Raw genomic sequence first — 23,226 nt, 5'->3', positions numbered from 1 at the left:
ACAACTGTTTCTTCACCATCTGACCAGGTGATACAAATTCATGATAGACAACGCCTTTCCAACCAACATCACCTTAACCTTTAACCGACTCATGCATTCTTTTTTCGGACGAGGAGACCCTGAATGAATTGAAAAGCAATTGAAGTGTCTCTGTAAATGCTTTGCCAAGTTTGTATCAGAATTTCACACACACGCCTTATTCTTCAAGCTCTTTCATTGCCAGTGTATCATTAATCTGACGAACAGCTTGTGCACGTGCTCACTTCCGCGGCTGTAGCTTGCCAAATAACGGTCATAGCGAAACGCGGCAAATGGCAAATTTGTTTTCGAAACCTGCCACTAGGTGCGCTCAGTATCCTCAGCGCGCTCCCCCTGCTGCTTGGCGCGCTAATTGAAAAGTTCGGTTTCTTTTTGAACATGCCTCGTATATACATGTACTATTAAATAGGGAATTTTTAGTTAAGCCATTATTAAGTTTATCGAGGGGCCGCGGTGGCTCAGTGGTAGAGCGTTCATCTCTGGTGCTTGGGGTCCCGGGTTCGATCCCAGTCCCCGCCAAGTGAACTTTGTGGTGGAAAAACACCGTGTGCGTGGGTTTTCTCGGGGTTCTCGCGTTTCCTCCCACTTTCTTCATTCCACCATTTCACTCATTTCTCATCACCACCGTCTCCTTTAACCTAACCGGCATAATCGTGGGACGTAAAACTCAAAAATTTCATTTCATTTTTTAAAGTTTATCGAACATAGGCCTGTGCATTTCAGTGTGACCAACTAGCGGAATGTCAAATCACAAAATGGCCAAAAATTGACATACCAGGCCTTATGCACAGTCGTTTTGACGTATGATTAGCGTCATACTAAAGGACTGACTGCTGCAGGAAATATATGTTTGTTAAATATGGCACTAATCACGCGTCAGAACGACTCTGCATAAGGCCCATCAAGTTTTGCCATTCTCATATCGATTTGTTAGGTTCTGATTTGCTTTCCTGTAAGAATTTAGATGATTTGTTTTGCAATCCTCATATAGATATAAAAAGTATATCTTATACAAAATATAAGATTCATTATTAAACGAACACTAAAAATAAAATAAAAAAGCTTCTTAAACCCAACGAGGTTTCAGTACAATTGACTTCAACCACGGATAAGAAGTTGTAGCAACCTTACGAAATATCATACGTCTTATGAATAAACACTGCAACTGGTCACGGCATTACCATTACGATAGAACTACAGCTCTCATATTAAAAAGAAAATGATAAATATTTACTAGCTGAACCTGTGCTCTCTACACAGCGCATAATTCACATATGAGCATTAATCATCTTGTCATTCCTCACAACATCTGTACATGTCCCTTTACAAACACAAGTGAGATTTCTTGATAAAAATCGGCAAGGGGTACCATAAAGGGGAGATTTTTTATTATTATTATTTCTTCAATATCTCGCACCGTTTGCAAGATTGAGCCTACTTCCCGTTGGAGTTTTTAATTCATGTATAACCAGTGTTTTCTTTCTTCTTGCATGCAGTATGTAATAAGGAAATACATTACATACACAATTAATTATGTCAGCGATATATGGTGTTCATTGGGCAAAATACTCCAAACAATATAGATTCAACTTACAGTGGAGAAATGGTTATCCTCCGTTTTTCATTATCATTTTGCCATGAAACAAACGCGTGAGAGGTATGCGACCTCCGTATACAATTATGTGGTGTTGGAATGTATAATCGTAGGATATGATGCTTTAGTTTTTTTTCTTCTAATTTCAACACTTCCAGTGCATCTGTAAAAATGTAATAAAGAAATAATGGCCATATTTTTTAAATATTCAATTAGAACTGGACAATCTACAAAAAATCTGCAATCGATCAATGAAAACTTAATCTTTCTAGAGTGTGTAGTTTCCGACGTGTCATTGTCGAAAGGATTGGCCACAAACATAGTTTAAAAGAACTCCAAAGATGGCAGCACAGTTCATTTGCATTGATTTTGGAGAAGAGTTATTAAAATACAAAGGCTTTGAACAATAATTTTTTAAAAAAGTAAACTTTATATGAAAAAAGGTCTACTTAAATAATTTGTTTAAAGTACACAGCTTAAAATATTTGTTTCTGTTAAACGTGAAATCACAAACAACCGTAAATCAAAAGGTTGAAATCAAAGTTTATAAGTCGGAGCTCAGGCGCTTTTGTTGCTGTTGGAGCTTTTAATAGATAGATCATCATTTTGAAAGTTTTAAACTATATTAGATCACTGCTACACTTATCTCTTCACATTGGTTTCTAAACATTTCCAAAGAATTTATTGTCTAGCACGTATATCATTCGTAGCATTCAAATATACACAAATTCGATTCACAGACCAGTAACAATGCCAACCAACAGCTTTTCAATTTCCTACAACTTGAAAAGAGAGAAAATCTTTTCCTAACATTTGTTTATTGAAAAAATATCAAGTAACATGTATATTCTAAAACCCAAAGAAATCAACCAACAATATGTCACTTTCGTATACGGTGTCTTCCCACTTGCGGCAGTCCTGTTAGCGACAGGAACTGTTAACTGTCCTATGAGCGACCGATTCGATCTGTTAACTGCCCTATGAGTCACCGATTCGTTCATACTAAGATAATGGAAGAAGATAAGGTTCTCTCTTCTTTAACTTGTTTCATGCTAATGTGATTTAGAATCTAACAAAATGTACTATGAAAAATTTCGCTCTACCTGAATTTAATACGTGAGAATGCTCTCATTACATTAACAATCTTTTATACGTTTTTTCTAATATTATATCTTTGAATAAATTTCTATGAATACATTGACTATATCAAGGGGAAAACTAAATATTTAGAGTAAATATTTTTAATTATATTAGAATCATAGCCTTTGTCTATGATTCTAATATAATTTAAAAAATTATGTTAAAATGATACGGAGCATAAGTTTAGGTTGAATATGTTTATGGCATAAGAAAGAAATCAGAAAGAGGTAGGGGCGCCCGAAGAAAATTTTCTAGGGAGGGGCATCTCCATGGTTGCTGTATCACGTCTGGTATTTAATATACGTGGTTTGCTATATTACGTATACATTTTTGTGAGCCAGGGGGGCGTCCCCTGCCTTCCCATCGGGCGCCCATGGAAAAAAGTTGTTCACCATTTGAGGATATCAAAGAAATCTAAAAAACACGGTGTATTCGAAGAAATTATTACACAAGTTACAAATCTCTCGCAGGGCTTAACAGTTCGTCTAGTTATAAGAGATTATTTCAGATTGCTACACGACAAGCTTTCATGTATATGTCAAAACAAGGGAGGAAGGCAAATTAAGCAATTAGTTTACGTTTTAGTAGCTTACAATAGGGGGAAGGTAGTTTAAAGAGTTTACCTTTTGGATTGTTTAGAGTGAACTGCATTGTAATTGGTGGGATTGGTTGAGGATAGCCAATCAGATTTAAGGGATCTCAAGAGCTGTCTTTTATCATTGACATTTTTTTTTTATTCATAGAGTCTTAGTAAGTCTAAAAAGTAGATAGTTGGCGAAACTGTTACACGTTTAAATTTTTCAAAATAAAATATATTACTGTGCTTAGTGAGTAATTAGATTTGAATCAAATTAAGTACAGAAAACAGAGCTTTTGAAGAAAGGGGATATTACAACTGGATTTTTAATAATTACATAGGAATATACTTTTCATGGAAATATCCCTGTTGTCTCGTTAAGTTATTTGATATGTTTTATGTCAAATCTAGCTCAAAATTAAAATGTTTTATTTGCACTCATAGTAGAGGAAAAATATATTTGACGAACAGCATAACTGGCCAGGGGTGGATCCAGGATATGATCAAGGGAGGGGCTAAACCATATTTTGCCGTTTTATCCAGTGTAAAGCAGGTTTGAAGCCCATTTTATCCAGTGTATACCTGAGCGTCAAGGGGGGCTATAGCCCCCCCCCCCCTGGATCCGCCACTGACTTGCACGTACATTTATCATAGTAAGGTTGTTCGGACGTTAATAACGCCTGAGGTAAACATATTTTACGAGATGGAATCATATCATCTCAATGTAAATGAATCTGTCGCTCATAGGACAGATAACAGTTTCTGTCGCTAATAGGACTGTCGCTTCTGGGACTAATTCTTCGTATACTTTGTAAACAGGGTAAGAAGAAGAAAAAGCAAATAAATAAGGAAATTTCGTTACAATAAAAATATATTTGACAGTTTGAATATTACACTACAAACCGAAGTTGAATTGCCAATTTTTTGAATACATTTTTGTGTAAAGTCTTACATAGCGCAACCATAAAACAAATACATACAACCATTTTTTATTTTGCGAAAAAATACTCAAATTTTAACAATTGCTGTATTCGAAATAATTTATAAGAATGTTGATACATGTGCAATACTCTACGCGTTCTTTGACCATGGGTAATGCGAAGCCGATCAGGCAGAAAGCATAAATATTACTGTGGTGTAATACCAACTATCAAAATAATTATTTTTTATAGCAATTAGGAATTGTAGTATAAAATTAAGTGATATACACAAAATCACAAGAAATAATTTATTCAAAGGGAAAAACTCACTGTTTTTGATCTTTAAATTAAAAAGAATTAACAGAAATGGGGATGAAGTACTGATATGTCGTAAAAAGCACCAATCACGTAACACAACTATCACCTATCACGTAACTTTGGAATAGCAATATGTATTATGCAAACTTTTGATTTTCTGTTAAAGAAAAAAAGAAATGGATTGTCGTAGAAAAGTTTATTGTCATGCTATATCTATTTTTGGAGCAAAGTTAGGTGTTCTCAGCTTTCATTCACACTCCGTTCCCTTTCCTGTGAATACTTCAACATGTGAAATAAAAACTTAATAATAACGCATGTGTTCAATACAAAAAAATAACAAACAAGTTTAAAGTATAAATACATAAATTGCTCTTTGCCAACAATTTACACCGCTTAACGATAATATATAACTATTTAGTGGTATCATCCTTCAATGTCTTCTTCACACATTAAGTCCAGCCACCAGAGTAACAAAAAGTTATAGTTTGGACCAAGCACCACCTCCACCTAGTCACTGCTGCAATTTCAGCTTCAGATTTTCAGCTAGTTTGTCCATAAACGCAAATGTCTCTAAATAATCAGAACGTTGAACACTGAAACGGATAGGAAAAAAATATATAAATAAAAATACCTCAAGTTGTATTAAATAAATCAAGTATTAGTTTATTTCTATAAACACTCAGTTTTCGTACAATTGTCTCAACTCTTAGTACCTCGTTCTGTCAATTTATGGATATGGCAGCATGCATGAGTGACAGTTTATGTAGTGTATATTGTAAGGTTCCCTACACTCACGTGTAAGCAACCTCTATAAGCAAACGCTTCAATCACAACTACGTCCTACTCTGTAGAAACATTATCACCAGCAGATGATGGAAGAATAAGATCAGGAAGTCACGAAGTTGGTTCGAAGGACCCTCTCCTCACGTACCACCCCTTCAGAAGACATTCATAAAAGAGGACAACTAGTGGATAGGAGCATCAGTCTACAGCTTATCATTAACTTACCAATATCTCTTCTAAACCTAATCTTTGGAGGCTGCAGTGGGCTATAACTGTCGCCTTACGTCGCAGTGGACAAAAGAGACTATTATATATTCAACGTAAGAAACACACCTGGGATAAACAAATGACGTACTACAATTAAATGTAATTGACTGGTATAGTTCCGTGATTGACGTAATTGCTTATCTATAATTGGTTAGAGAAAGGAACTGATTTTTCACATTGTTTCGTATAATTAACTTCACCCATTTGTTAGACGAGACAAAAAAAAAAAAAATATTAATTCACGGAGAAAAATATACAAATTACTGACAAAATATATACCATATTCTGTGATTTTTACCTTCCGTTATCGAGAAAAAACAATCGTCACAGTGCTGTTAACATGCAAACCGATCTATAACAACAAATGTTACACACTTGAGAGGTAGATAGTAAATGTAGTAGAGAATAAACATTTATATAATATGTTTCGGTACAAATTTAATATATTTTGAATTGCTCTTAACAACCATAATAAAGAAAAACCGGTTAAAAAAAAAAGTAATGGCTGTCCTTAAGAAACGCAGAGATTGCAACAGTCATTTTAAGTCCCGCCCCCAACAGTCACCTTACAATTTGAAAACATGGCGGTTACATGTAATACTTCTGTTCAGTGTCAAGTTATGAAACATCAAAAGGAAAACCATCGAAGAGCGGGGAAAAACGAATTGTTTTAAACGTGTTCAATAAACTGCTGGAAAACAATCCTACTGCGTTAGTGAATGACACAGTGAAATTAACGGCAGAATATACTGGTGTATGAGTCGAGTGTTGTGAACGTACGTAAGGAGTTCAAAGAAACGGGGTTGTTGAAAACACCAGGAAAAAAAAAAAAGACAGAAAACAGAATTGGTGAAGGCGGATGACTTTGTGAAATGTGCTATTCGGAGCAAAGTGTACGATTTCCTTCTAAGAAATGAACCACTTACACTAAACAAAATTTTAGGTTTTGTAAATAGTGACCCTACGTTGCCTACTTTCAAACGAACTACATTCTACACATTGTTGTTGGATATTGGTTTTCAGTTTCTCAAGAGAAATAAAGTGAATGTTATTTTAGATAGCGAAGACATTGCATTATGGCGGCGACGATATTTTAGAAATATTCGTAAACACAGAGCGGAAAATAGAACCATATATTACTTAGACGAAACCTGGGTGAACGAAGTGCACACTACATCCAGTGTATGGGTAGGCACAAGTGTATGCTCTAAAGAACCGGCATTTTTGCCTGGAAAATCAACCGGCCTAAAAAAATCCTACAGGCAAGGGAAAAAGACTAATAGTTGTTCATATTGGTAGTGATAGTGGATTTGTAGATGATTGTGCTCATATCTTTGAATCTAAGCGCGGTGGTGATTACCATGATGACATGAATGGTGACGTTTTTCGTGATTTCAATCATATTACAATACTGCCTAAACTTGATCCCGGGTGTGTTATTGTCATGGATAATGGATAATACCATAGCGTAAGACAAACGACGTCCAAACTTCTCGTGGCGAAAACAAGAAATAGTGGTTAACAGCAAAGAAAGTGCCTTTCTCAGAGTCCAATATTAAAGTGGAACTACTGAATAAAGCGCAAAGCATTGCTCTCAACAACGAAAGCCTATATTTAATAGACAGGATAGCAAAACAGACTGGGAGAATGATTGAGAGACTGCCCCCCTACCACAGCAATTTGAACCCGATAGAAACTGTGTGGGCGTTTGTTAAGGGTTTTGTAGCCAGAAACAATACCACGTTTAAATTACGTGACGTTCGGCTGCTGCTTGGAACTGCTTTGACTCAAATGACACTAGATATGTGGAAAAACAATATTCGTCATGTGCTGAAGGAAGAAGAGAAAACGTGAAATCTGGACGGACTTTCTGACACCTTGGTGGATAGCCTTGTAAGTAACATAAACAACGAATCTGATGAAGACCTGCAAGTTACTGCGTTGAGCGATTCAGAAGAAACCTCAGATTAACGTGAGTAATTCATAATTATTTTATCTTTTATTTCTGTAAGTTGACAATAACATTTACTTACCGCTATTACTTAATTCCATTCAGTAGCGTAGCCAGGGGTTGGTTCCGGGACCCCCCCCCCCTCCGAAATTTCGAAAAGTTGTTAAAATTAAGCCTAAAATCGCGTTTATCGCCCATTTTCCGGGGGAGGAACCTCGGACACTCCCCCCGAAATTACATTCTAGCTATCGGACCTCCGGAATCAAATCATGGCTACGCCACTGATTCCATTTATTGATATGCTTGCTTTATAACCGAGATATACCTTGCTTTTGAGATCGAGGAACGCACTGAAAAAGAACAGCTGACCGAAGCAGAAATCTCACCGTGAAGCACGTGCTTGACGCGCGGAGTGATACAAACGGTTTTGTTTATCTCAGGTGTGGTTCTTACGTTGAATTGATTTTAGACTCCTTATAATCATCTAATCCGAAGGATGCAATGAGCGAAGAAGTTAATATTATAACTTAATACTAATTGAACCTATATTTCCAAAGCCACTAGTGTTTGCTGAGGATACACTGGACTCTGAAAACATTTTATATATTAGAAAGAAACTTTGTAATTTATTATAGACATTTATTTTTACAATACATAGGTGAAGGGCTTACTCTCGATCTGCATCATTAGACTATCAAAACATTGCAATACATATGTCAGTTAATTTGTTTCGAATTTAATGTTTCTCTTCAACAAGGAGACTGAGATAGATACCTACTGTTTAATCAAAATGAAATGAAATTTTGGAGTTTTACGTCCCACGGTTATGCCGGTTAGGCTAAAGGAGACTGTGATCATGAGAGATGAATGAAATGGTGGAATGAAGAAAGTGTGAAGAAACGGGAGAACAACGAGGAAACCCACGCACACGGTGTTTGTCCACCACAGGTGAACATTCTACCACTGAACCACTGCGGTCCCTAAAACGTGCATATGATTTAGTTAAATACGTGATAATTAATGAGAAAGCTCCAAATATTGTTTCCCATAGCCCATCACTCACGCATGTCGATCTCATGAAAAAATCATATGAGAAATTCTTCCACCAACAGGATGAAAGCAGTTGATAGAATTTTCACACAATAATGAAGAATATTTTACCAACTGAACCGTGACAGACTTCCGGCGCCAATTATTTCTGAGAAATAAAAAGGTTAGAATGCTTTCCTTCTTGGCGACATTTATTATGAAACAGATCATGTGAACTGCTGTAAAAAAAAAAAAAAAAAAAAAAAACCTACATGTTCCCCTACCGCATACTAAAATCAGAATCATGGGCTTGCTATTGTTCAACTACTTGGAAAGGTAAAATATAAATTTGTAAAATACGCTTATTTTCTTCTTCATTGTTAAGCAGTTGTCAAGTTGTCATGTGATACATGGTTTATTAAAATGAGGAGTATATTTCTTTTCAATAAATAAATAAATAAATAAATAAATAAAAAAGGAAATAGTAATCGAGTATCTCAATAGGAGCAACAGTTTTATTTCGTTTTAAATAAAAGGGCAACGATATTACAAAAAAGTGCTAAAGTTTTGTTCAACATTGCAATTACACGTAAAACAATATATGATAAATATTTCTGGAATTTCACTGATATCAATCTTGCCCTTTTGATGAAAATTGTTCATTACTTTTGCCATAATTGGAGCTCATTTCATGGAACGACGTAACGAATCTTGGTGTAGTTCTGAGACTTCACAATGCAAGGCATTTCCACTGCGCAGGAAATGAAAAACTTTGTAAAAGTTAATTTTCTGGTACGTCCTATAATCCAGTACATATATTTTCATGCTTCAAATGTGACTTTGAAACATTAACAATGATACGTAGATTCGACTAGGCTATCTTTCCCCTATGTCGCCTGCCTGGATTTATCTACCCTTGGCCATATCTCTACGCAACTGCTGCGGAATAAACCTGGCCAATCTTATACTGAGGAATGGGAGAGCAATATTCCAAGTTTATAAGTGACTGAGGAATTCCAAGTTTGAGGATCAAGTTCCTCAAAGCTTGTGACGACTGGTTGTTTGGCTGCAACGAACGAACATCAAATGTCTAATTTTGCTGGCTGTATGTGCGGTTTTATTTTCTTTAAACTAATGTGAAATGAGTCATGTTACCAATTTGAATAATTTTATTCATATACTTGTTTAAGCAATTTGTTATAGTTGTTGCATTTTAGAATGAGTTTACTTTTAATCCAGGTTGTCCTTTAACTATTATCCCTCCCCTCTAAAAAAGGACTAAGAGTCGTGGTGTTAGACAACACAACCTAGATATCATTCCAATTTTCTTCCTTTCACCGTATTCAAGTCAATAAAGAGTTACCGTAATATTCTTAAAACCTAGAATTGTGATGAAAGTGTTACGAAAACATTCTGCAATTTGCGTAGCGACGAAAATTAGATACGAATTGGATGATTGGAGTTTACCATGTTTTCAGCAAAAAGGCTGTATTAGTAAGGAAGATCTTAGATAAATGAGGAATCTGAACCGCACACTACAAGGAAGAATTTGCCAGAAAGAGTGCGATTTTTTGTTTCGAGTTTCGTGCAGTTACGCATTTACGCCAACAAGCAGCAATTTCAGACCTGAACTAATTCGACGCGTCGTTAACGTCGTTGTGCGGCGACACGGTTGTGATTAACAATTTCCTCAAAAAAGCAAGTCTGTGCCAGCAGTGGAGCCACTTGTGAGGTATTATCTTCCACATTTTAATGGTAATCTGTGCACTTTCTGAAACAATTAAAATACCAACACCCCAAATAAATTATACATTTAAAAAACCCTACTGAGACACTCGTCTATTTTAATTTAATTGCAGTATACAAAAAGCAAACATACTTAGCCATTCCTTTAATGCATATGGCAAGGTCCTTGGTCATAAACCCAGACTCTACAGTCTCAATGCAAACTTGCTCCAACTTATTGCAAAAACTCTCAAGCTCCGAGTTATTATCCAACTTAGCACGATGAAGTAATCCTCGAGTCCAGGCGAAGATTGAAGCTGTAACGAAACAATTGCTTTAATTACAAATATTGAAACAATTTTCAATTTATTTTTTTGCACATGGCAGCAAGCAAATGGAACCTAACCTTGACACAATTTTGACCAGGAATCAAATTCTAGTCTTTCTTATTCCGGATAGATTCATATTGATTTCCTATATTTAATCATAATCATATTTAATCTTCTTTTTTGGCGTGGTACGTGCCACAGCACATGAAGATAATAAAAGAAAAGGCAGAAATTATACAGGAAGCATATAAGAAAAAAAAAAATTGGGCGTGTGCAAAAAAGTAAACAAAAATATAAACTAAAGTTTTGTCAAAATTATTGAAATCTATGCAGCGATAAGTTTGAGAATATACTGAAAATAACAAGCATTCAACAAGGAGTTGTAAGAAGAAGAAAAAACTAGGTAGGGAAAATAAAGCGCGCACAAATATATTTTAAAAAATTGTTGCTCATGAAATCAAGTGCCCCATGATTTTTCCAATGTAGACTTCTTTTTTTTAACTTCCCGGTACGCATTCTAACGAAACTGTGTTTTAAAAGCCTTTTTAAAATTTACTTTTTCTAGTCATCACTCATAGTATAAATCATCCTTTAGAGTCACAATAGAGCTTTGTTTGACAGGCACATGTAACTGAAGCAAAATTCGTAGTGGCATCTTGTATCGGAGGTTAGAACAAATTATGCAGTCAGTCAGTCTGAGTTCGCATTCAGTTCACAAAAACTTTACTTTGATGTACTGAGCGTCTAAAGCCAGGATTGGAATTAAGATACTGAATTGTAAGAGACAAAAATACATGCAAAATAAAAGAAAATTTTATCTATGAAAGTGGACAAAAGTTGATTACAAGATGTGATCAAGTATCAGAGAAGGAAACCATTTTATTTTGACGTTACTTCAGCTGAAGAACTTGAGAAGGAAGCAATAAAGTACTCCCACCCAAAATAAAAGAAGACCGAACATTTAAACATGGGAGTAAAATCATGTAAAGTTAAATACCAATATTGAGGAATACAACTCAAATCAAATGAAATTTCTATTTTAAGGTCCTACGGGTATACCCTTTAGGCTAAAGGAAACGAGGAAGTGGGAACACCGAGAAAATCCACGGATACGATGTTCATCACAAAATTACGTAGCCTGGAATCGAACCAGAGATCTCCAGTACTAGAGATGAGCGCTCTGTCACCGAGCCACCGTGTTACCCAGGAATAAAAATGGGAGGAAAAAAGTTGTTAGGCAACATAAAGAAGGAAGTATATTCGGAAGAACATAAGAGTTATTGCAGAAGTCATTTTAAACTGAATGCTCTCTGACGTTACAGTTTGATTCCCATCTGCTTCGTTTAAGGGAAAGGAGCTGGTAGTTAACCTGACGTTTATAAAAAAAAAAAAAAAGTGGTAGCAGGCAAACAAGAACGTCAACAGGATAAATTGATAGTTTTGCAGTCGTAGTAATCGTGGATCCCTGGATGCGCGTGAACTGCCAATACTTGCTGTCTAACGTCATCCCTACTCTCTTATCCTCAGTGTTTCTTCTTTCGTCAAATAGTAAAACCTTCACACAACTTCGAGTTGAAAAAGACTGCTGTAGACGGACAGAAAACAACGAAATCTGGTTGCAGGTATAGGCTATCAACTTTCTAATACTTAAATACTCGTCGATGCATTTCGAAAAACAGTTTTGCTTATTTTCAGAACAAAAACCAGAAGAATTCGGCATCTAAAAGGATTTGTTGAGGTCTGGACAATACCGTGCACGTAGACTAGAATTTCTGTTCCTTCGCAATCGAGAGGTTCCAAGTTTGAATCTGTTCGCTAGTCATTCTGTTTTCCCATCAGTTATACCGAGTTTCACCAAGCAAATGCAGGGATAGTATATTTACATGTAAGTGCGTCCGACTTCCTTAAACTCACTTTCCAATTCTTATTAATATCAGTGTTATTAATTATTTGAGTGTGAATTGGCCTAGCATAATCCCGTGAATGTATAAATAAATAAATAAAAATAATAAATGAATATAAAAATTATAATTGAAGCGAAATTAAGTATTTAATCTATTTGCAAGAATAGTTTCCAAAATGGCTTTCAGTTAACCTGAAGACAGTTATTTCCAACTAACAGACGTATGACGTGACAAACAACTGAAGGAATATGAACGAAAAATGGGGGTTAAATATTGAGAAATTCTGTTGAATAACCATGAGTTCATCTGCAAGACAATCAATACTCCTGTTTCTTTGCTATTATTGAATCAACCTGGATAATTGCTCAGTTCCTTTTTCTGTTTCTTGGGTTTAATGAGAACAGGAAAAGACAGTGCATTGAGCAGGAATTACCGAAAGGTCACTTTTAACACAAAGAAGTAAATAAATAAATAAATACATTTATATATATAAAGAGCAACTAACCTATTGGGTTTGTAGAAGTCTCTTTTCCTTGTTGGTACATACGGAAGTGGCGTGTAACAGTTCCGTGAGCTGCTTCAGCTTCCACAGTCTTTCCATCTGGACAAATCAGAACAGACGTCATCAAACCCAACGAACCTGAAACATTCACATCGGGATTGGAATTAAAAATCACGTGCCACTTCTGGATTATATATATATATATATATATATATATATATATATATATATATATATATATATATATATATATATATATAAACATAAAATAAACATTTTAAGTTTTCTACGAAGAAAACCCAGCTATTGGAACACAGTCGTGAGTTTAATAACAATCTTCTGACAATCAACCTACACATTAAAGTATGAAACATCTATATATTAATGAAAGGAACAATGGATTTAAACTTATTTTTACACATCAAATTCTCAGTAAGTGTGAATTGTGTATTACGAAACATCTACTCTAGTTTCAGAGACGCCTAAAATAATAAAATAAATAAATTGTTTCACTACCTCTTTAATCCATATTCTCTGACTGAAGAAAATCTGGGTTCAATTCTCGTAAACACAACTAAAAACTCGTGAATTCATACGTATTACTTGCTTTTCCATCTCATTTTGAATTGTGCCGAGTGACTAAAGAGCGTGTTCACCTGTTCAATTCCCGATAAGTTATTTGTTTCGAATACCTAATCTGAATACTGAAAATACACGATAAACTAAATTTGATCATTTTAAGGTGACAAAAACCAGTGAAAACATATACATTGGTCACATAATAATAAATTTTCGTGCCTGACATCTCACAATGGAACATACTGTATTGAAAACTGTCTTAAAAATACTGATTTTACATTTCTCTGGTTCTAGTACCCTGTATGTACAATACGGATAAAAAATACCTGTTTGTCCATCTTTCTTTGAAAATATATGCATTGTTATATATACATGAATATGAACAAATGTGATCTTTCTCGACAGAGAGTAAATATACACGACTGGACCTTTGTGCAATATGTTTGTTTCAAGCGAAAGTATTTAAGATTTCTAAGTCGTACGGTTGCCAGAACAGTAACTTTAACACAGAGACAGATTGCAATTATTTTTAAAGGCACTGCACACACACGACTTGTCTTGCATGAATTACAGTGATTTTCGAGAGATTGAATGCTTCGATTCTCACTTTATAGACGCTACATCTCAAGCTCGAATCCCGCTGCCGACCTCATTCATTTTGACATTTCTAAGATTCTTATGCGTTCCCCTCCCCTCTCATTGTTAGGGTTTCCAGTCTAAAACTACTAGTAGATGGATCTCGATGATATGTATTAATTAAATAACTGAAGTATGTATCATTACGATTCCTTACCATATCCCTGAGCCACTGAATCCGACTGGACATCACCGTCGTAGTTCTTGCATGCCCATACAAATCCTCCTTCAGACTTAAGAGCATAAGCCACCATGTCATCTATCAGTCGGTGTTCATACCACAAATTTTTGGCTTCGAATTTCGATTTGTAATCACTTCAAAAGAAAGAAAGAAAAATAAATTTATTATTATTATCATTATTGAAGGCAATCGGTTGTTTAAATCTTACAAACAGCTTGCAATACTTTCGGTTTGCTCTGGAGAAAATAATGCGAAAGTGATCAAGAAACTAACTGTTAAAACACATTCCAAAATATTATACATCCAAACGTATGATGAAATACGCCTAGGAAATTAAAAGAATGTATCCTTTGAACTGTTCACTAGGGAGACTTTTGAGGAAGCCTACTGTAAACTTTTACGTGTTTTTACACCACGTGGGGGCTGTAAACACCACTTTACACGACAACCACAAAAAAGACGTTCTTTACCATCGCCAATGATCGGCAAGTGACAAAGACTTAAGCAGTCACTAACATTTCTGCATAAAGAGAGACAAGACAAAACAGAAGACATTTGATTAAACCACCAACTTTTTAAGACGCCTAGTCACTGAGAGGACCTTAACCCCTCTCTAAGAAGCTTCATCGTTGAGAGACATTTGTTTTATACTCTCTAAGACGCAGGCTCATTGAGAGTTTATTTTTATTTTTATTTTTTTTTAAGACGCATGATTGAGAAAAACTTATTTAACAAGCCATAAGACGCATGGTCATTGGGCTCCTATAATTTTACTTACAAACCTCTAAATTATATATAAAAACGTAGTTATCTATATTATAAAATTGAAAATGACTATGTTTGTGACTCAATCTCTTGAACCGCCCCACCGATCTCGATCAAAGTTTTGACGTAGATGCGGTTCTGGCCTGGGAGTGTTTTTAGCTATTTACTTTGACGGTAAAACTTAGGGGATGGGGGTGGTTATAAAAAATAAATAAAACTTAATAACTTGAAATAAACGACCAAGCTCGATCAAATTTTCAACATAGATTATGTGTTTTTTTAATCACTTTGATGGATCAACATGGGAGAGAGGGAGGAGGCGGAGATATATTGAACTCAATATAATATATAAATACAATTGACTATGTTCGTGGGTTAATAACTCTTGAACCACCCAACCGATCTCGATCAAATTTTCAATGTAAATGATGTTCGGACCTGGGATGGGATTTATCTATTCAGTTCCCGATAGAACTGAGGAAGAAGAAGTTAAAATAATAAATAAAACTTAATAACTCTTTAACCAAACGATCAATCTCGTTAAAATTTTTAACATAGATGAGGTTCGGGCCTGAGATGTTTTTATCACTTTATCTTGACAGAGGAAGGGGATAGAGGGGAAGATTATATATATATATATATATATATATATATATATATAACAAATAAAACTTAACTCTTGGACCGATCTCGATCAAATTTACGACCTTGATGAAGTTTAAACCTAAGATGGTTTTCGTCATATCACTTTGACGTTGTAACTTAGAGGTGTGGAGGGGAGAGGCATTTAAAAATGAGGAAAATGACCGATATTAGTGCCGAATTCACAGTTTTTGGGGTCTCTGAGATGAACACTGATACTCCTGATGCCGTTTAAATTCAAATTCAGCCCCGCAACTTGGGGAGAGGGGAGGAGATATATAAAAATGATCGAAATTACCAATATCAGTGTCGAATTCATAGCTTTCGGGGTCACTGAGATGAACAATGACATTTCCGATGCCATGCCCCGCAACATGGGGAAGGGAGGGGATATATAAAACTCATCGAAACTGGGTGGTGATGGTGATGGTGGTGGTGGTCTGCCAATCATTTCACAAAATTATATAAATTCAAATGAAGATGTAAGTAAATTTATTGTTAGAATTAGATTGGTTGTTTTGAGTGTAGCGTTCCTTTTCAGGATTGTGGCTATATGAGAAGTGAACCTATAGTTTAAGATGAAATCCAAACCCACCATAATGCGTTCAAATGTCAACGCTCTCGCACCAGGAATCGAACCCGTACACCAAAGGAGGGTGCTAACTACTAGACCAGCTGGTAGAGCATTGGTAGAATTAAAGAAATAATGCAACCAAAGGAAAGAAAAGAAAAAGGAAACACTAACGTGTGCTGAATATTTACAGAAACAAACAAATGGATAAATCGAAAAACTGTTGCAGACTACATCAACGGCGCTTCCAAAACTTTCTCAATTCACTAACTAGGCATACAATTTCTGCAACGAATCTACAATAATGTCCTAAACATGAACCGTACGCAGAATTTGATTACTAATCAATACAGCCGGGATTTCTGTATTGATTAGTGATCTGTGACATGTAGAAACGCATGGAAAGTACGTTCTCTTTCCGACGGACTTGTAAGGATTTGTTTAAGACGCATATGATAGCGCATATAAGTATATATTTAGAGTGAATTTCGATTTAATGCACATTTCGTAAACATTGCACGATACTGCATATTTCCGAATTTTATTCCTTCATACTAGTATATTACAGAGTATATCACAAGAAAGTATGTTATATTTAAAGTGAACTGAATCACTTTGTAAACGCAGACGTAGAATAAAATATACAGAATAATAGAATAAAGTGTTGTATCCTAAACTAGGCCATCTGACTTGTCTTGCACACGATCTTGATCACGTAGCAGAAACAATCAAATGCCAATATCCGGAAGTAGACGCACTTGTATCAAAATGTAAAGAAAGTGTTTGAGAAAGCTCCATCGCTCGTATGTATGTATCTTACGCGAAGTTGCGAAAAGTGTTCCGCTACCTCCGCAACCAGTTTTAACCAATGGGCTCGTGGCTAGAAGCTGTGTCATACTATGCAGATAACTTAAATCAAGTGAAGACAGCTGTAGACTCACTAAATCCCGATGATGCAGCCACTATTTGTATGCCAGAAAAATGTTTCTCTACAAGTGCCATTGAAAAGAAAATTAAGTACACACACAGCCACTTCTCAAAAATACATGAAATTATAAGACAGTTGGAATCCCTTAATCTTTTGCAGCATTCACTCTCTGTGTGGGCAAATTATCGCAGACTTTGTCCAGTGCAACTCACGGGGTTGCGAAAATAGCGTCAGTTAAACTTTGCTAAGTATTAGCCAAAAATTCCGGCTAAAAACAAACTGTGACATTGCAAATGTACTTAATGGTGAAAACATGGAATTGGAAGAGGACCTAAAACAGGAAGACATTTAGTGTTTTCCACACGCACAAGTGACTTCTGCTGATGTAGAAAGGAACTTTTCGATCTACAAAACGTTTCGCACTGATAAAAACAGATGGTTCACAGAAGGATACCTAAGGAAGATGTTCAAAGTTCATTGCAACACAGGTCACTAAGGCAAGATATTTTTGTAAGAAATTGATATTTTATTTTCTTATTGTATATTCCAGTGCATGTTAAATTTTTGATGCACATATTATTGCATATTTTTGTTATTTTTCGTGCATATTTGCACGCATATCTTAGGGTTGGTTTGTGCACGGAAATCCGGGCTGTAAATCAAGTGATTGTAATTAATCATTTACACAATATAAGAGGTCTAAACGATTTAATACTATTTACACAAAATGGTAACTTCAAAACAAACAGGGTGGCCCATTAAAACTTTCCACATTTTGATCGGCTGTAGTGCTGTCAGTGGAGGGGTGAAAGGGTTGGGGGACGTCGTTTCTGCTCATTACTCTCCTACTGTTTTCAGTTGTAATTGTGGTTTGGTCAGGAGCTCATCCTACGTACGCACTTGAAATGTTTTTCAAAAGCAACAGCTCTGTGATTACGATGCAAAGACCTTTTCACTTAGTTTTCCATTCCATGTAATGAAATGTCCCTGATCGGAAGATCACGTTGCAGTGGGTCCAGAATTTCCGAACCAAAGGTGAGCACTTTAGAGTAACCTCACTCAAGCCCACGCTCAGTCGATTTCACATTCGCAACATCTTTTCGACATCACACTCATTCGACGTCTCGCTTACACCAATATTTCGACATCACGCGCAATTCGTGAGTGTGAGGTCGAATGAGAATAGTTCCGAACAATACATTCCGTGTTGAAAAGAAAAAACATCTGGCCGTCCTAAGAGTGCTCGTACGCCTGCAAGTATTGAGTCTGCAAGACAATCTGTTTTCTGTTTTGCACTTCACAATGTTCTGCAAGGAAACGTGCTGCACCTGCTGGGCTTCCTTGAGAGAGTATAAGACGAGTTTTACAAGACGACCTGCATTTTCACCCTCACAAAATTATGATTTTCTAAGAACTTAAACCAGTAGATATTTTAAGACGTCAACAGTCACGAGAGAACATCATGCAAAATGTCCCAGAAGATGCTGTTCTTTTGTGTAGTGAAAAAGACATTTCCACTTAAGTGGTTGTGTGAACAAACAAAATTTCCACTATTGATCTCATCACAACCCAATTACAAACTGTAATCAATACAATTTTATATTTTTGAATAAACAACTTTCTATCTTTAATAACTTTTGTTGATTTATTAGTCTTTAAAATGTAGAAGGTTTTATTGGGTCATCCCTTACAAATACAATAGAAACAAGAACTCGGATGACGCCAATTCAACTCCCAGCGGAAGCGCACATGGTTCAGATCACACGTTAAGCTATACATCCAGGTCTCATATTGTCCCTATGCTGAAAGGTACGATAAACAGGAATACAATCAATCAAATGAGAAGTCGGTGCATGTTACTTCAGTCCGAATTTTGATAACTAATACAGGAAGAATACTGCAATATTAGCCAGTTCAAAATAAATACCGCACATACATACAGGGTGTCCATAACCTCTTGGGTCAAATTTATACAGGTGATAGAGGGATCCAATATACGTATTTTGAGATAGGAAACCGAAGGACGAAAAGGGTCAGTTCAAGCGCCACACTATGTTGAAATTCAAGCAATCAGTGAGAATAAATGGTATATCACGACAATAATATTATGACATCGCTATTCGGAACACAGAGACACAATAATTCAATACGTAAGTGAAAATCCGAATTTTTTGTTTTTCGAGACATGTAAAACTACTAGATACATGTGTGAACAACACATGGCATTCAAAGTAAGTTGAAAGTACTAAAAATTTGAGGGGCAGAAGCAGAAGGAAAAAGGAACAGAGCGACTGCAGCAAAATGTGAAAAAATATCTAAAAAGGTTAAAGCTATTTTATTCTTACCTAATATGAAACGGTCGTTTATTTGCCGTTGGACATCACGTTCCCGATGGTCCAAGTTATGTTAAAAACCATGCTTGTCGAATGTGTTTGAAATATTAGTGCTGCGTTTACGTCGGTAGTGACAGTGTTTTTGCGTGTGAAAGTGTTTCTGGTGGTGGAAAATGGACAATTACACGTCACACGATCTTGCAGACATACATTTATTGCACGGTGCAGCAGGTGGTAGTGCCCGGAAAGCTAAATGAATGCACAGAGAGGTTTCCAAACAGACCTCATTCAAATTGGAAGACCTTTCTTGACGTTGACAGGAAGTTGCGAAAGAGTGGTTCTTTCAAGGCAACAAAAGCTGGTCTGGGTGCTAGGCGACGAACTGTTCGCACCCCAGAATTTAAAGAAAGGGCGTTGGATCCTATGGGATTTTTACTTCGTTTGCACTAAACCGTACATATTCAGATGTAATGTTATGCACAATAAAGCAGGTTACGTCGATTTCATGAACACATTTGTTATTGAAACGTACTTTTTCCCCACAGATTGCTGCAACTTCAAGGCGCTGGCACTTCATGGCGCTTGAACTAGCCGTTTTCGACCTTCGGTTTCCTATCTCAAAATACTTATATTGGACCCCTCTATCACCTGTATAAATTTGATCCAAGACGTTATGGACACTGTATACTGATAACATATCCCTCGATAGAGATTTCTGAACAAGTTGAGGCACTACGTATAAACAACCATATTCATGCATCTTACAAACAAACAAACACTTTTCTTTGTTTCAAAGTTTTCAGTATTCTCTTTTTTCCCTTATATTGCATACGCTGTGGGGAAAAAAATCATTTTGTTGTTTTATATGAAAATTACCACGAAATGTTCTAAATGACAGAGTAAGTCTGTATCAAATAATGGACAAAGGCTGTTTTCACGAAACTATCGAATATTGGACAGAATATTGTCAATCGATCGGACAAGTCTATAATACTACGAAAAAGAAAATTTTACAAATATTCACAAGTTTTTCCTTCTTAAAATATTTTTACGAATCTTAATTTATCGAGCACACTTAAATCATATTCTAACGTAGCTTAGAGCTACTGAGATGTAAATTCGTACAAGCAAGTTTTCCTCAAAAGACTATGTTAGCAATTGTTGGCTTGTGTATTTCGGGTGTTGTTAGACTTTCTCGTGACACAGGATCTGAGGATTGAAGCAGGGGATAAAGAAGATATTGGATGCTATTTTAAAAAGAATTCCATTTTTCCAGCTTCCATTTTTTAACATCAGTATTTAGTGAGTAAACTTAAAAATCTTTAAGTTTTACGTCCCACAGTTATGGCGGCTAGGCTAAAGGAGACGGTGATGATGAGAAATGAATGAAATGGTGGAATGATGAAAGTAAGAGGAAACGGGAGAACCTCGGGAACACACGGTGTTTGTCCACCACATGGCTCACTTGGAGCGAGCTGGGATCGAACAAAGGACCCCATGCACCAGAGGTGATCGCTCTATCACTGAGCTACCGCGGCCCCTTAATGAGTAAACAAGACTGACGACCACAGCCTATATACAGAACTGAACAATTAACAGAAAACTACGAGATCTTCAATTCAACGTTACCATCAGAAGATAATTTATCAGCTGGGATCTAAATTGGAACATGACCCCACATTAATTATCAGAAATCCTTGACTACCCAGCTTGGTTTCAGACGCCTTATATTCTCATTCTCAGATGTAAATGCAACACGGAAATGTACACTTCAACATGTTTACACTTCATTTGATACAGCTCGTCCTTTCTGACAGTTGCTTTCCTCTGGTTTTAATTTCCTGTACGTGGTAATAACAATCAGGCAAGAATAACTATTTCTATGGCAACAGCACATTCAGCCAATTATAGTGGCTCGTTTCTCTCGCCCTGCAACTGTATGCAGACACCCTTTCCGCATGTTGTCAATTTGAATACAAATAAATGCACACTGTTTAAGTCGAATTTTAACTTATGTAGTGGACCTGCTGGTTATTGAGAACATTCTTTTTAATTCTCTTTTGTGTCATTTAATTTTATAAAACTGAGATTTACTTGCAGTGAATAACTTCGTGTTTCAATACCCGGTGCAAAAGCTGGCAACACAGCATTGAGCACCACGTGCGCATAGCGAGCTGTCAAAAAGGACAAGTAGTTTCAATTACAATGTAGCTTCTGCTTATTATTGAAATGTGCTATGTATGAGTGCGAGTCTAGTGTTTGTAAAAGGAAAATAAGTGTTGGAAGTCTTTTGAATATGATTGCACAACGACAAGAAAAATCTCTATCAGCTCTCATTTTACAGAGAAATACAATTTTTAAAGTAATAACATTACTAAGATCAAATAAGCAAATGGATATTTCGAAAGGTTATTAACGTTTAAGAGAACTCTACTGAAAAGAGAAGATAGATGAAAAAAAAAAAAAAAAACTATTCAGAAGTTTCAAAAACAAAAACTCTGGCTCAGTTATTTTGAGTAAGTATAAAAATACTGTGTTCGTGGTTACCCTTGACTTTTCACTTTTCTAAACCTTAACGTGATCCAAAATGTGAAACAGCTTCAAACTGTAATTTGAACATCTGACCAAAAAAGTTAAAGATCATGATTAATATCCGAAAAGAAAGTTCGAAGACAAAAGCAATAACATGTATCATTCTAACGACATAAAATTAATTTGTACCATTCTTATTATAAATGGGAATTCTCGACTAACCATCGCTCTCTAAATTCCCTTTATTCTCAGTACTTAATGCCACGTGCTTAATAAAAATACGTGCATAGTACTTTCAACATTTCCACTGCTAACGGTATTACCGTAACGTATAGGTATATGACATCCATCAAACACTATTGTTACAATAGTTTTAACCTCTTATAAAAGGCAAACAAAAAACAAATCTACATAAAAAAATCAGTTATATGTAATTATCATATATCAGTGGGATTTTGCTGATTATAGAAACATATGTATATTGTGCGAAATATTGAATGCTGCAAATCCCGAGAAAAAAAAAATGTAAATCAAGAAACTGTGTTATTTATCCTCTATACTGAAAAACAAGTGACAAATATACCTACCGGTCATAAATCTCTTGGAAAATATCCTTAAATCTACCATCATACTTTTTCAAAATAGTATTTTTCGTACTTAAATAGAGGGGATACTCTCTTTGTAGAGCATACTGGAAGGACGAATGCGCAAATGCCCTGAAAAAGTTCAAAAGAAAAAAAAAATTAGGAAAACAAAACTGTTAACACCGTATCCAAATAAAGAAATACACAAACTCAAATTAAAGAGAAGACAAGAACATTCCTAATTTTAAATCTCCATTGAACCCGATTGACTAATTAACCTTAAAGCACTTAACCAAATAATACAGTATACAATCACATACATTACGGGAAGTACATTGTGAGCTCCTTCAGTATCGCTTCATTAGACAAAAAGAATAAGTAGTAAGGAGAGAAGTAG

General features: G+C 35.8%; 1 protein-coding gene across 1 annotated transcript in view; it reads right to left on the bottom strand.

The window, feature by feature from the left end:
- Positions 1–4,203: 4,203 nt before the first annotated feature.
- Positions 4,204–23,226, bottom strand: part of LOC145687866 (isocitrate dehydrogenase [NADP] cytoplasmic-like) — a 34,357-nt gene continuing 15,334 nt past the window's right edge. The window contains exons 6-10 of the mRNA XM_081761368.1: positions 22,833–22,961; positions 14,451–14,608; positions 13,082–13,216; positions 10,498–10,660; positions 4,204–5,181 (exon numbers count right to left, since the gene is read on the bottom strand). Of these exons, the coding sequence (XP_081617494.1) occupies positions 5,100–5,181; positions 10,498–10,660; positions 13,082–13,216; positions 14,451–14,608; positions 22,833–22,961 (667 nt within the window). The 3' untranslated portion in view covers positions 4,204–5,099. The remainder of the gene's footprint in view (positions 5,182–10,497; positions 10,661–13,081; positions 13,217–14,450; positions 14,609–22,832; positions 22,962–23,226) is intronic.

This window comes from Thermobia domestica, chromosome 6 (assembly GCF_964235325.1).
Source record: "Thermobia domestica chromosome 6, izTheDome1.hap1.1, whole genome shotgun sequence".
NCBI classification, from domain to species: Eukaryota; Metazoa; Arthropoda; class Insecta; order Zygentoma; family Lepismatidae; genus Thermobia; species Thermobia domestica.
Note: the sequence above shows the minus strand (reverse complement) of the source record. Positions and strands in the feature narration are given on the sequence as shown.